This window comes from Erithacus rubecula (assembly GCF_903797595.1).
Source record: "Erithacus rubecula genome assembly, chromosome: 6".
NCBI classification, from domain to species: domain Eukaryota; kingdom Metazoa; phylum Chordata; class Aves; order Passeriformes; family Muscicapidae; genus Erithacus; species Erithacus rubecula.
The window spans coordinates 38,536,705-38,552,088 of record NC_136688.1 but is presented as its reverse complement, the minus strand read 5'-3'; the positions used below and the strand labels follow the sequence as shown (position 1 = coordinate 38,552,088).

The 15,384-nt window shown below is 51.0% G+C and overlaps 1 protein-coding gene across 1 annotated transcript; it reads right to left on the bottom strand.

The window, feature by feature from the left end:
• Window positions 1-11,445: 11,445 nt before the first annotated feature.
• On the bottom strand, window positions 11,446-14,128 carry FOS (Fos proto-oncogene, AP-1 transcription factor subunit). Its single transcript, XM_079308337.1, has 4 exons — window positions 13,832-14,128; window positions 13,184-13,429; window positions 12,971-13,078; window positions 11,446-12,851 (listed from the first exon to the last, which is right to left on the bottom strand). The coding sequence occupies exons 1-4, from the start codon at window positions 13,970-13,972 to the stop codon at window positions 12,234-12,236; spliced, it is 1,113 nt and encodes a 370-aa protein (XP_079164463.1). The 5' UTR covers window positions 13,973-14,128; the 3' UTR covers window positions 11,446-12,233.
• Between the last annotated feature and the right edge of the window lie 1,256 nt (window positions 14,129-15,384).

Here is a 15,384-nt window from a genome sequence, read left to right as displayed (position 1 = left end):
GACAAACTAGACTCAATATCGGCACATGTACATATTTGAGAGGATTAAGAACAAGATTTCATCAAAAGGTATTTCAATTACCAGACTCCACAACAGATACACAGCAAGGCAAAGGACTCTGAAAGCAAGTCTGGCCATGTATCAACAACCTGTGCATCCCATGAAAAGTCTGCCTGCCTACTTGGTCCTGCCCCAGGAAGCACCATTGTAAGGCTTGACAGTCATGGGAAAGCAGATTGGTGAGAGGAAGAGGCAGCCTGAGAGCAGGGTCAGTGTAGATGGGAGATGGGATCAGGTGAGGGACTAGGAAAGGGGGTTTGTGGAGAGGACTAGAGGGTCCTTGCAAAGCAGACTGCTGCACTGGGGATGGAGCATCAGCTCTTTGGTTCTGATTGAGCCAGTAATTGACTTCAGTTAAGCTCGCAATGCCATCTATCCCATCAACTAAGCTTAGAGACAGATTAGTGAGAAAGGCACATATTTGCCTCATGAATAATGAGGTGGGTTGGAAATTGTCTGGATCACCACACTAAAAGTCAGTCAGCAGTATGAAGCCCAAGTGTCAACTAGTGGATTCTGGTGGCATCTCTTAAGGGTGAGTTCTCTGATGCCCTTAGTAACATCTTGAATGGTGTCACAAAGCTTACAAACAGCAAACTGATGCACAACACCAGGTCAGGGGTAGTGTCTGACATGCTTAGAGAGCAGTGCTACCACTTGGAGGAAGGCTGGAGGAATGGCTGATAATAATTTCATGAGAAAAATAATCAAATGCAACTCCCTTGCCTGGGAGAGAATAACTCCATAAAACAGTGCTGGGTGCCACCTGACTGAGGAGCTGCTTTGCTGAAAAGTTGTTTGGCATTTGCAAAAAGTTTGGGAAAGCATCAAGGAAATACTAACTCTTCAGAACCTGCGCCCAAGATCCTTATAGTTTACCATAAGACTGATCAAACACTAGATCAAAGTCACCTAGAAATGTTGTAGAAACCCCATTCCCAGGGATATCCAAAATCCACCCGGACAGCACGGTGAGCAACACACTCCTGCCGGATCTGCTTTCAGCCCGTGCCCGCAGTAAGGTCAGAGCACCCTGATTCAATACTCCTCAGCTGGGACTAGTCGCCTCTGCTTTTATCCCCCGGTGCTCAGCTTCCCGGAGACCAGCAGGGAGCAGTGAAAGGCGAGGAATGAAGACTTACCCACCAGACCAGCAGCATTCCTGGCTGCAGACACATGCCGGGCCCGCCCAGCCCAGGGGAGCGGGAAAGGGCTCCGGCCAGCCCGGGAAAGGACATCGTGGGATGTGCCCCCGGGCACGGAGCACGGCCGGGAGCGAGAGCCGGGCAGAGCACGGGGAGCGCGGGTGGCGGCTCTCGGGGACCCGGCCAAGGGACACAGAGGCCGGGGGCGTTTCTGTAGCCGGGGAGTCGGGCGGAGGGGCTGCCCAGCTGGCCGCACCCGCGGGTGCCAGCTCTGATCCCAGAGCTCCCGAGATCTTCCGATATTGCTGCTGTCAGCCTTGGACGTTGCATGTTGCTTCAAGCGTCTGGGGCTACAAAGTTCGGATTGCCCAACTGTCCTCCTTGATCTCGAGATATAAACACATGCTTAACAAAAACCGAAATTTAAATTCCTACATAACCACATGACTCCAGGCACTGGGATGATGAAATCCCAAGAAGCATCAATACTCTTCCACTGACAACAGACCTGCCAAAACCCAGGAGACACGGGCCATTTATCTGGTCAGCTTTGCTACAGCTCAGGATAGTGCTCACCTCCGTTGTGTAAATGAGCACCAAGGCCACGGAGACATTTGCATGCTGCTGTCAGTTCCAGTAGAAATTATAGCATGTTGATTTAAGCTGTAGAACTTTATCCACAAATGATGCCTACAGAAAATCAGGCACAGGACAGAAAGAAACCCCGGCAAATGGATGTCTTGGGACCCCAAAAATCTGGGTTTAGAGGTGGCTGAGCTCAGAAGTGCTGCCTCAGGAGTCTAACTCTGGGATGGAAGACTAAGACTGGGGTGGTTGCTGGTATTCCCATCTAAGTCTCTCCACCCTGCTCTCCTGTCCCAGGCTAACACACTCGTTCTAGGGGAGGCAGAGGAAGAATGGGAATATCAGTCCTTGTCACTGGGCGCCAGAGAGCTCTGCACAAGCCCCTTTCCTCAGTCACTTGGTTAGCTAATAGCTCTGGGCATGGGCAAGGGTACAGTGCAGGCTGTCACCCAGGAGAGCTAGCAACACACTGTAGACAGCAAAGATAGTATTTTAAATTGCTAGTTAGATCTGTCAGAACATGACATCCAGATCTTAGAGATATACATACACATAGAGACATTTCATACATCTGGAGTATCTCCTTGCCACAAACCCTGGGTGTTAGCACTCAGCTGCTTTCACACACACCACCAGGGCTTTACTTGGCTCTCCATGATGCAACTGATCCAGACATTCATGCACTCAGTGCATCAACAGAAGTTGGAAGGGGTCTCTGAAGGCACCCTTCCCATCTCTGCTTGAAGCAGGGTCAGTTGGAGCAGGAGGCTCAGGGCCTCAGCCAGCCAAGTTTTGATTACCTCCAAGGCTGGAGGTTCTACAGCCTCTCCAGCCAACATGCTCCAGTGTTTGACCACTTTCATGGTAAAACATAAGGATTTTAGGGCATGGTCTGAAGAGTGAACACCCCAAAATGAGCTTAGGCAAATCACTGAGATCCTAGATATGCAGTTCCACAGGAGTTTATACAGTTCTGTCAGCTGCAGCACTTGACTGGTTCTGCAGTAACTTTGGTCAGGAATTCAGAGCAGCTTAACTCTCCCACATAAATACATTCATTGTGCCACTGTAACTTCCTGAACCATTTAATTGAGAGGTCAGGTAAGTAACTCTGTACAAGCCAGGATTAAAACAGAATGACATGAATGGGAGCAGATAAGACAGCAGGACCCCACATGAGGATTGACTTAAGATCTCCTGAAACACTAGTTTCTCTGCAACAATATAATATTGGCCTTTGCAAAGGATGCAATTGTCCAAAATTTGGAGAATGAGCTCCCTCAGATCTAAGGACCCTTTGGTACCTGCCTGTTCAGACTGCAAGCTATGCTGCTTACACCTGTAGCATAATCACATCACAACACAAAATCCACTGGAAAGAGGAGAAGGGAACAAGCCACACATCTGTATTAGTCACTTTTGAGGCTAATAGGAAAGTGCTCGGATACTGCTTTGAATGGTTCATGGTAAGCTGAAAATTAGAACAGAACACTTCAATCATTAGTGCCCATAAGGAGCTCCAAGATCCTCAGATGGAAATCATTATATAATAAATACTTCATTCTCTTATAGACAGATTATTATTTCATTGCATAATGTATCTTAAAAGGAAATACAAACCTTTGCTTAAGAGTCAGAGCTGGTCTTTATCACATTCTGTGCCCAATCACCTGCAGGGCACAAGCTGTCATGCAATATCCAGTAATTAAGCTATATTTATTACAAGATTGGAAGCTGTGAGATCATTCCCTGTGCTACCACACGTGCCTTAAGTTAGCTATGATAATCATTGTCACATGCACCCAAACAATGCTCAGGCCTTCAGCCACAGTTACTTTGCCATGATACAAGAACAAGTGACAAAGTGGCAGAGAGTGGAAAAACAGTGCCAACTCTGGTCATAAAGTGATTTGAAAAAAAGATATTTTGCTTGGTTTGACTGCATGGAGTTAAACTCTATTCCATATATCCAGCAAATGGAACAGGTTGGCACTTTTACCAAAAACACAGAAGTATCACCATTCCAGAACCATCTCATTGGCTCCAGAACCATCCTTACCTACTCTATAACAAATAGGCAATGAAAATACTTGCACAGTAAATCTTTCTCCAATTATAGGTTCTAAAAGATATGAAAAAATCCCCTCATTTCTAAATTTTTCTTAAAGTGCTAAAGTTTTCTTGGCAAATCTTGACTTACGTTAATGACATATGACTATATGACAGGTTTATGAAGAAATCATGTTAATATTATTCTGGTGTAATGAGAAAGAGTCTTGCATTCCTGCAGCAACTTTCTGCAACAAGGACTAAAACAACAAAAAGAATTTCATTAGGTCTTGACAAAATGTTGGGACTAAGATTCAGTGAAGCATTTGCCCTTGGAACATAAAGGTGTGTAGAATATACATGGATAAAATTTTCTCAAGTAAGTGCTCCTAATCAGGATCATCCGTTCTGAGGGATGAGGCATAGGTAGCTCATGAGACTATTATTTTGTGGTTCTTGAAGTGCAGGAACCATCCCATCAGCTCACCATGTCCCTTGACTTAGCTCCCAGACAGAAACAAAGATCTTGAAAATACACATCCAGGTAGAATAACGTGTTTCCTTCCATGTGTGTTATTTCACCATGGTTCCCACCAATTACAGCTACATATCTGCCTTTCAGTGAAAAACATCAGTTCATGTTTCCCTTAAATCCCACCCCATATTTAGGATTATTTGGAGATAATTTATCAAACATTGTAGTCATCGAGATTCCTTTTGGAGTGCTGAACATGTCACACAACCCTTACAACAAAGTAAATCCCCTAACCTGCCAGAGCCTTTTTATAGCCTGACACAGGCAGCATCTGCAATGCCAAGTGAAGCTGAGGCAGGAGCTGTTCTGTGGTGGAAGGGCTGGATGGTCACTCACCATTTTCACAGTGCACAGCACCTGGCTGGTGGTCACCTCTGAACTACACGTGGTCTTAAATAAATATTATTTCAGGAGTGTTATTCCAAACAGGCAGATTTTAATAAAAGAGAGCTTGTGCCATAGCCCAGAGGGATGATTTACAGCATGAGCTAAAGGACTTATTCCACAGCATAGAGGTGTGTTTGACAGTAGGAAACCTGCTGGGATGTTGCTAGATCACCCAGAAGAGTGGAGGGGGTCCAGTCTCAGAGTTCACTGCTCATTGGACACCTGCAACCCTCTGAATTACACCCAGCCATCATCTTGGAGACTGCTGGTTGACACATGCCAAAACTGTTTCCAGAAACCAGAAATATTACTGTGTAGTAGAGCCTACTGGAAAAGCAGGAGTCAAAAGCCCTACCCTCTTTGATACAGCAGTACAGGCATGGCCAAGGGACTCAAGCTTGTGGCACCTGGAAATTGCTGACAAATAGCAGCAAAAAACCACAGCCAGGGGAAAAGGGTGGGGAGTGGAGAGGGTGGAGGGAAGAGAATGAAGAGGATGGGAGGATCTGAGAGGCCCGTGGATAGTTAAAGCTTTGAAGAGCTGAATTCTTTGAAAATCTTGGAGTGAAATCCTTATCTGTGCCCAAACCCCATTCTTGGCTTTGTACTCAGTTCTTATGTAATGACGGCAAATTACTTTGTTTTATCTTCCCTGGTGTCCTCGAGGTTAGTGACACATCACCATTGGGTTACGTTACTATTTTAATTCAACTGCCATACCACATGTCTAAATGCTGCAACAGAGCTTGTCTTTCTCTAACATGTGCTACTGGCAACTGTTATTTTTCCTACAATTAGAATTCAAATGCTTCATAGCAGGAATTTCATCTCTCTCATGCTGAAGCACCCAATATACTTCAAAACATGTCAAAATAACGTTTTATTTAAAAGCCCAAATACCCTTGCAATATCTGAATGCCATGTATTTTCAGTTTATATGCTTTAAGACTAACACTGCTACTATATTTCATGGCCTTTGGAATACCATTACCTATTCAGGGGAAATATTTAATTTGCAAACAAAACCTGATAAAAACTATTTAATGAGTTGGTTTTTCTTCCCTTCTTCCCAAACATGAGAAGATTCAAGATGGGCTATTTAAAAAGCACTCAATCCTTATCAAGTGGAAGATGCGATGCAATCAGAATTAAAATCACTCCTTTCACGTTGCAGCTGGTTGTCCGTGGCCAACAAGTTACAAAACATTTGTACAAAACCAGAGCTCAAATCAAATCAGTGAAGAAGAGCTGAAAATCTGTTGTTGTACAGACTAAAGAAGCCAGGAGGGTGGCAGGGGCCAGGACACCACACCACAGAACAAGAACTCCTTAACTGGAAATAATAAAGATACATTGTCCACATGCTAGTTACAGCCTTCTTTTGTTTTCCCATGACATCCTGTTGATACAATATCCAGGTCCCTTGTGGACATCCGCTGTTTCCAAATGAGAAGAATGGGTGTTGTTGGTTTCACTTCAGCACCTCGCTGGGTCACCAGCCTATCCCTGCCTGGAAAGGCTGCCGGATGCAGCTCCAAAGAACAAACTTATCAGCAAAAGATCTGAACAGATAAGGTGCACGGACATATGAGATCACATCTTCTGGTAATTTGAACAAATTTCAAACACCATTATAATGTGGAAGCACAGGAAAGAGCGAAAGTTCAGCTCAATCCCTACAAACCCACATATAAATGGTCATGTTTGATTAAATCAAGCACAGCTTTTACTCCTCTCTGTTATCAGACACAGTATTCTGACATGGTAGCAACCACTTGAAGAAAGTAGTAAGAAAGTAGTAAGTGACCACACAATGTCAGTGGTCAGTGAGTAGTGCTGTCTTACCACAATATTCCCTAAGGGCCCAGAAATCTCAAATCAGAACTTGCACAGACAAAGGGGGATATATGTGTACTTAACAGTCCTCAATAGCTTTTCTGTTCATTTTCTGGACTTTTCATCTAAAAAAAACACAAACAAACAAACAAAAAAGAGCAGCCTTGTCAAGTCTGGTTTTATTCCACATTTCCCCAAATTTTGCTTGTTATTCATAATTCTTATACTGAAGAAACCTCCCCTAATTTGTGTTTGTGAGGCTGAAGAGCCCTAGTTAACTTACCTGCTTCTGACCTAGAAGCTGTCCCACACTTCCTAACATCTGCTTGTCTGAACCTCTTAAGGTGCTCTATGTCCTTCTAAAGATCAGAACTGTACACAACATTCAAAGCACTGGCACACCATGGATTTATCCTGTGCCACAGTGGCACTCTCTGCTTTTATCCTCTTGCTCTTATTCCTTATCTCCTAACACTCGCTTTGCTCATTTACCACGCCTGGAACTGAGGTTTTCACAGAACGATTATTATGCCAAGATCTTGTTCCCAAGTGATAAATCAGCTTCTAGGCTGTTTCTGCATGATTGAAATGGATTCTTTATCTCCCATTTAAAACACTTTACATGTATGTACATCAAATTGTACCACCCACTCACTTTGTAATGTGACATTTTACTACCTTTGCTCTCAGTCCACAGGCTCCAATTTAGATCCTTGTGAAACTTTACATACTGACTCATTCTACTGAGAAATATTTTTACTCCATGTTCCAGAGACCTGTCTTTAATGCAGTGTCATCTATTGGCATGAAAACTTATCTTATTCTGTCATTTGTTCAGAAGATTTTGCTCATAGATTTTGAATCTATGTTGATTCAAAAGTTGAATACTTTTTAGAAACCCAAGTAGGAAATGTCAGCTGAATGTCTCTAGTCCACATGTTTTACTGAGTCCTCACAGGACTCCAAACAATTTGTGAGGCCAGGAGTTCTCATGAGAAAGGCTCTGCCAGCTCTCATGGTAGCCCATTTTCTCTCTGCCCCTCTATTGATCTTTTTAAAGTTTTCACGAACTTGGCTGGTACAGAGAACAGGCTCATTGCTAAGCAGCTCTACAGTACTTTTCAGGCTGTTTTTTTCATTAGTCTTCCCATTCTCTGCTATCAAAGCCCTTCTAAATGCAATGCGACACAAAAAACATTAGTAAGCAGCTCAGCTATTTAAGTCTTGACTTCTCTTAGAACTCCTGGATGAACATAATGCAGTCTAATTGTTCAATGCCTTTCATTTTAGCCATTTATTTCACTACCCTTTCTGCAGACCTTCAGCCTGAAACATCCTCTGATAAATCTTTCACAAAATCAAGTATAATATAGGAATATTCTTAGGTCACTTTACAATGAGCACAGAGCAAAATATTGATTTAATATTTCACCAAAACCTTATCCCCTCTGAATAATCAAAATTTTTGGACTGTCCACTTGTTCTGATAACTTTTTCGGTTAGGCTTCCTGTTCTATTTTGACAGAAAGCAGAAGAGTCGGATTTATGTAACAAAACGGTAACAAAAATATAACAAAAAGACAAACGGCACCAGAACTGGCAGAGCGAGTGTTTAAGGGTGTAGGTGCCTGGTCAGCCGCTACACTGCAGCCACGCTCATAGTGCAGAACTTGTGCTGCACCTGCAGGGAGGAAAAGGGAAAAAAAAAAAAAAAAAAAAAAAAAAGGCAGGGCTAATTATTTTCTTATTTTCTTCCACCTACTGGAGATAAAAGCGAGTTGTTAACTGAGGGGGGGGGGGGGGGAGAGAGGGGCGGTTTGTTTTGTTTTGTTTTCCCACCATCACGGATCAATTCTGCCAGCTCAGAGCTGACTGCGGAGATTTCCAGGGGGAGGGGTGATGCCACGGAAGCGCAGTTAGGGACGGCGAGAGCTGCAAACCGTTACGTGTGAGCTCGCCCGGGCCTCAACACCCGGCGGCGTGAAATCCCCATTCCCTGTCCCGACACCTCGCCCCGAGAGCGCCGAGGAGGCGGAACGGAGGCCAGGCCGCCTTGCCAGCCCACCGGGGCACCACCTGCGAGCAGCCCTGTGGGGCAAGGCAGGGAGCGGTGCTCCGGGCGGCGGGGACCGCTGCCGCCCGTCCCGGGGCCTGTCCCGCCCTCCTTCGGGATCCTTCCCACCGCGCGCGCCCCCCGCCGCCGCCTCGCCATATATGGGCACGGCCGGAAGCGCGCGCGTCACGGCGCTGGCTCGCGGCGTCCCCGCGGGGAGCGCGACGTCACGTCACGTCCCCGGCGCGCCCGCGCGCGGCGCCCCGGCAACCAAACAGTAAACACGGGCGCGCGCAGGCGCGGCGGCGCGGGGCGGGGCGGGGCGGCGCGGGGCGCGCGCTGCCCGCCGTGAGGGGCCCGCGGGGACGAGCCCGGCCCGGGAGCCCCGCGCTGGTCGCAGGTACCGGCACCGGCCGCCCCGCCGCGGCCCGGGGGGACGGTGTGCACAGGAGCGTGTCGGGACTGCGGCTGCTTCAGCACCGAGTACCGCAACACCCTCCCGTACCCGGGTACTGCTGGGCTGGGCAGTCTGCTTTAGTCTACCATAAACGCGTCTGAGGATCTTCACGTTGTTTTACAGCTCTGCTTTCTGTAATTCGTAACGACAATTCCACCGTGCCTCGCGTTGTGTTGCAGTTGCACTTCTAAGAATTAATTACACTGCTGCCCTCAGAGGGATCAGGAGCGCAGGAGGCGTCAGAAATAACACCAGCGTTCCCTACGTGTCTTATCTCGTTCCATTGTTGTGTTTCACAAAGCTTTGTGCTGGTATCTGTGTGATGTATCAGATACAGCTTGTAATTGAAGCACATGCTTATAACACATTGCAGGCAGAGGCTGTTGCATTATTCCTCAGTCGAAGATAGTGGCAAGGTTCCCCCTATTTTAAGTGTAACTTAACTATGTAATTCCCAAATGCTAGGAAGCAGATAAATCACGTTCATAGCACAGCATGAATTTTATGAATTCTGGGTTGTTTGTGGCTGAAGGCAAGGAGTAAGGCTGGAACCTGGAGTTAGACATAATTTATCTCATGTAGTGCCACCCCTGAATTTGACATCTTCGTGAAACAAATGTAAAAACTGACACTTCTGTTAAAAAGAAGCCTTGGTTAGGCTGCAGGACTGCTGTCTCTCTGAATTTAGCTCTAGATTTTGCTTTAGTCTGTCCAATGCTCATGAGAGATTATGAGGCCAGGATCACTCCACCTACTTTGAGGGAACTGTGTGGTATTTTCAGACTTGGTGGATCCCTGTTCATTTCTGCCTCTGCTGAATGCCTGGTGATTTCAGCAGCATGCACGGACTCCCAGGGACCTGAATTGTTCAGCTCTGAACTCAGTGGTCTTTCAGCAAGACAGCTCATTGTGATTCCAGATTTACTGACTTCACAGGGTTACCTGTCACATAAATCTGACTCTCTTGGAGTGTCACCTACCACCTACATGACTGCTTCATGGTTCAGTGCTACCGTGCCTTTGCTGCACCCAGGTGTTGCCCGTGTAAACTCAAGTGACAACGTGAAAGTAGCTGCTTCTCAGTAGCAAGTGGGATTAGTCTTCATCACTTGTCAGCTCTGCCTACAGATTAATGTTGAAAGATGGGAAACTGCACTTGTAATATTTGCTTTTATACAGGGCAGGCCTTGTTGAGCAAGTCATGGAGCTGCAATACTCACTGCTGAGATGAGATACATCCTCTGTGTGTTCTGATTAGGGAAGAAGTTGGAAAAAGCAGAGCCTGCTGCAGTGACCAGGAAATGTGGATTTAGAGAAACCCAACCCTGAACAGCAGCCTACAGAGACTCTCTGAGACCATGGTGTCAGGATGGTCTTCAGCTGGACACACATGCCATCACAGGAGACTTCTTTGCTTTCACCTTGGGAGAGGAGTTCTCAAATTGGGCTCACAGGGCTGGAGGCTGTCAGGGAGGCCTTGCCTTCACGTGTAGCCATTGGGGAGGGAGCAGAGCACTGCTCTGCATGCAGGGATAACCTGGCCCAGCTGCTGTTTCAGCAGAGTGCATTCACTGCACAAGCAGCAGGGGTGACAGAGGGTATCTCTGGGGGTCTCTCTGTCACAGTGGGTTTTTTCCACCAGCCCCTCACAACTAACTAAGCAGGAGAGATATTTTCAGAGACCCCAAAAGGAGGCAGTGCATTCCTAGAATGTGTGTGCCATTTACAATAACTCATTCATTCAAGGACTGGGCTGGCTTTAGTAGAAACTGAAGAATGAGTGGTTTACCTTGTACCACTCAGCCCAAACTGAGGGGTGTACAAGCCTTCCTCTTTCCCTCATGTCCAAAGAGGATAGGCTGTAGCTACTCCTAGAGGAACCAGACCACATCCAGGGCACCCAGAACCCAGGAGAAGGAAGTTGGGCTGTTAGGCACGTGGAAATGGTCATGTGGGCCCCAGCCCAGAGGTGCCCTTTCACCTCCTTTCCAGCACAACCTCCAGCTAGCTGGTGAAAGGCCACAGCAGGTAACACACAGACACAGGAGGGGATCAGACCCAGATAGATCAGCTGGGAAAGTCCATAGGGAGTGACCCTGCTGCCTACCAGGATGGGTGTAACCACAGCCAGCCCTGACTAGCACCAGGACAAGGACAGGGCTGGCCTAAAAGGTATTCTTACCCTGATGCACCCTAAGCCTCAGGCACATTGCAGTCATCTGAAGTTGGTATAGCAGTTTATATATACAGTTTATAAAGCCCAGACAAAATTAGAGGCTAGGGAACCCCTTTGAGGTCGCAGGAAAACAAGTGCAAAAGGCAACACAAGGACAGCTCCAGCAGTCAACTTAAATGCTTTTATTGACAATGTCTCTGAACAATAATAAGCAAACAATGCTTAAGTTTCATCCAAATTCACTTTCCACATGTCAAAAAAGACCTCAAGGTAGAAAAAAATAAAATAAAAATATAAATATCTGAGAATCCGTCTTAATAAATAAATTAAAAACACAATAAAAACGTTTTCATGGAAAACTTATGTCAGAACATTCAGACCACCTCAACAATGCATGATCAGTAAAGTTACAATGAACATCAATGTAGAACTACAGTACATGGATATAGCTATTTATCTACCTACTAGAAAATAAAATAGAGTCTCTTTCCCCCCACGTAAGATGGGTCATTGCTAAGTCATCAGAACACGATATTGCCAGGAACACAGTAGTTATTGTTAATCAGCTGCACTAGATACGAGTTGGAGATACCCAGCACCAGGTTAAATTCCAATCATTTAAAACCAAGAGATTAATTAGATAATGCTAGTGATACTAAGGAGGGGAGGGAGTCACCTACCCAGCCATGTGGGACATGCTACAGACTACCAGCTCTCATGGATGGGCCACTGGGGACAAGACAAACTCCATGCGATTTGCTACATCTCTGGAAGAGGTAAGAGACCTCGGTGCATGACGCTCTGCCAGGCCCCGGGGCCTCAGGCCAGACAGGGGGTGGCGGTGGCAGGGCCCTCCCCAGGCCTGGGGAGCCCCATGGGCACAGCTGCAAGTCCGTGGGGGTGCGTGGGCAGGGGAGGGGGCCCAGCAGGTCAGTCAGTGCTGGAGCCCTTCACAAGGCCAGGAGGGTGGGGGAGCTGAGCGAGTCAGACGAGGGCTCGTTGCTGCTGCTGCCCTTCCGGTGCGCGGCAGCGCAGCTGGGGAAGGCGTCTGCCTCGGGGTAGGTGAAGACGAAGGTGGAGGTGTAGGTGCTGGGACACGGGGTGCAGGTCACCACAGGGGTGCAGAGGGGCTCCAGCTCACCGCTGGTCCCGGCAGTCAGCGACTCCCAGTCCGACGGGTAGAAGGAGGAGGCCCCAGGCAGGTCCATGTCGGGCACAGAGCGGGAGGCCTCCCGCGGCCCCGTGGAGAAGAGCAGCTCGTCGAAGGGCTCAGCCTTGAGCTCCAGCCCGCTGCTGCCTGTCTCCTTGGGCGGCACGGCCGGCGGCGCCTCAGGCATCAGCGGCAGAGCAAAGGCAGCCTCCTCGGTCATGGGGGGGCTGGGGGTGCCCAGGTCCAGCGCGGTAGCGGCACTGGCAGCTGCCAGCTCCTCGGAGAAGCACAACTCCTCGGGCATCTTGCAGGCGGGCCGGTGGGCCGCTAGGATAAACTCCAGCTTCTCCTTCTCCTTCAGCAGGTTAGCAATCTCCGCCTGCAGCGCGGACTTCTCCTCCTCCAGCTGGTCGGTCTCCTGCAGAGAGAGCGGGCTGTTAGCCAGGGCCGGCATCACTCCCAGCTGGAGTCCCCTTCCTCCTGTCATCCCCGCCCCGGGTACTCCCTCTTCCCCGCCACCTCCCGGGCAGCACTTACCGCCTGCAGCGTGTCGGTGAGCTCCCGCCGCCGGTTGCGGCACTTGGCCGCTGCCATCTTGTTCCGTTCCCGGCGGATCCTTCTCTTTTCCTCCTCCTCCGGGGACAGCTGTGGGCAGAGAGGGGCCGATCAGTCCCGCTGCCAGCCCGGTTTCCCCCGACCAGGGCAACCGGCCGGCGGCGCGTCCCCCCAGCAACTCCAATCCGCGCTCACCTGTTCGACTTTGCCCCGGCGGCCGATGCTCTGCCCGCGGCCGCCCGGCGTCTTCAGCACTGCGGGGCGGGAGTAGGTGGTGGGGGCGGGCGCCGAGACGCCGTAGGGGTGCCCGCGGCTCTGGGAGGGGGCCACCGAAGAGATGAGAGTGGGCTGCACCAGCCACTGCAGGTCAGGGCTGGTGGAGATGGCCGTCACCGTAGGCACGAAGCTGGCGCTGGAGGCGGCCAGGTCGGTGCAGAAGTCCTGTAGGTCAGAGGAAGGGGGGGGCTGCCGTCAGCGGAGCGCCCGGGCCGCTCCCCGCCGTCCCCGGGGCCGCGGCGCCGCGCTGCCAGCGCCGGCTCCACACGAGAGCGGCCTGTTATAAATATCTCTGACGTCCGCGCTGACGCAGACGCTGCTCCGGAGTCTCCTCAATGAACTCGCGTTTTATCAATGAAGCCGCTTTACACACCCGCCGCAGACCGCGGCCCGGGTTACGGCACCACCCGACCGCCCCGCCTCGGCACCGGGGCCGCTCCCCATGCCAGCCCCCGACCTGACCTCCTCCGCGGACACGGCCAGCCCCGCGCCACCCGCTCCCGTCCCGTCCCCTCCTAAGTGCTCCTGCCCCGGACAAGAGCACAGCCGGCACGATCGGCGACTCACCTGCGGGTTAACAGGCGAGCCCATGCTCGAGAATGAGTCCGCTGGGGAGGGGTAATAGGTGAGGCTGTCCCCGGCCGGGGAAGCGCTGCTGCAGCGGGAGGACGGCGCCTCGTACTCCCCGGCGAAGCCCTGGTACATCATGTCGGCTCGATGTGCGCAAGCCGGAGGTGAGAGGTGATGCGCCGGTGGCGAAGCGTCCTTGGGGACGAAGCGAGGAGGGGTCGGCTACGTGCGTCCCTGTGCCCGGTCCGCGCCGCGCGTCTCTCCGCTCCACCGCCGAAGCTGCCTGAGCTGCTGGAGTACCGCGCCGTGCCTCCTATTTATACCTCCCGCCGACGTCAGCGGGGACACGCCACCCGCGCCCACGGGGGGGGCCGCCCGCCCCGCGCCCGCCCCGCGCCTCCCCGGGGCCGCCCCGCGCGCCGTCTGCCACCGCCTCCCCCCCGGCACAGACTCACGGCACGGGGCGGGGAGCGGCCGCAGGGGCGGGGGGGCCCCAGGGCAGAGCAGGAGGGAGCGGCCACGGAGCTTCCCACCCGCGCGGAGTGGTACGGCCGGGCTCGGGAACCCACTGACGCAGATATCCTTATATGGGATACATCCTGTGCGAGGGGGCGTGACTGACGGGAAGCGCTCCAGGCTGCAGCCAAGTGCGGCGGGCGGGCGGGCGGCGCGCGGGACGGGACGGGACGGTTCGGGACGTGACGGCCCCTCCCCCCCCGTCCTGGCGAGACCCTGCGGGGACTCTGGGGACCGGCACTGCCCGTGGGCTGCCGTCCCGCAGCAGGTGACCCCTCCCCGGGCAAGCCGTGCCGCCGCAAGTGACCCCCTCCCCTCAGCGGGACCCCGCACAGCCTTGCCGCGGGGCAAGCTGCTCCAAGGATCGGAGGCGAAGAAGGGGCCCGGCCGGCCAGAGGTGCGCTTTGCGCTGCAAGCCAGGCCCCATCGCCAGCACCGAGCGGGGTCTGCCCGTAGCTGGGCGCAGGTACTCTGCGGGCCCTACACACAGAAAGCTCAATTTACACCCCTCCCTGCAGCAAGGAGCGCGTTACGCTCGTGTATCACTATTGACTTGTCTATAATGTATGTTTGTAATTGTTGAATTGAGAATGAGGATAATGGCACAGGGCGGTGGGAAGCCCTGCCAGGGAAGCCTGAGGGGCCGCAGCCCTCCGGGAAGGTTGGGAGAGCTTGGGAGCAATGCTCGGGGGGGGTTGGGATAGCTGCCAAGAGCATGGGCAAGAGGCCACCGGGAAACCACCGACGAGGAGAAAGAGGGGCGAGGCTCGTCCTTTCCTCCAGTTTGGGTTTTGTTTTGATCCTTGTTGCAGCGAAGCCCGGAGACACCCACCCACGACGGGGATGTCAGGCAGCCCTGGCTCAGGTCAGGCTAAGGTGGGAGCCAGACCGCAGACTCGCCTTGCACGGGAGCCAAGAGATCGCGGCTATAGATAGTAACAGGGAAGCTGCAGCAGGGAGCGTGTTTACAGCAACAAACAGAGCCTGCAGCGCAGTCTCTAGGCAGGAGCGTCACCCAGCCAGGCTGGGATCCT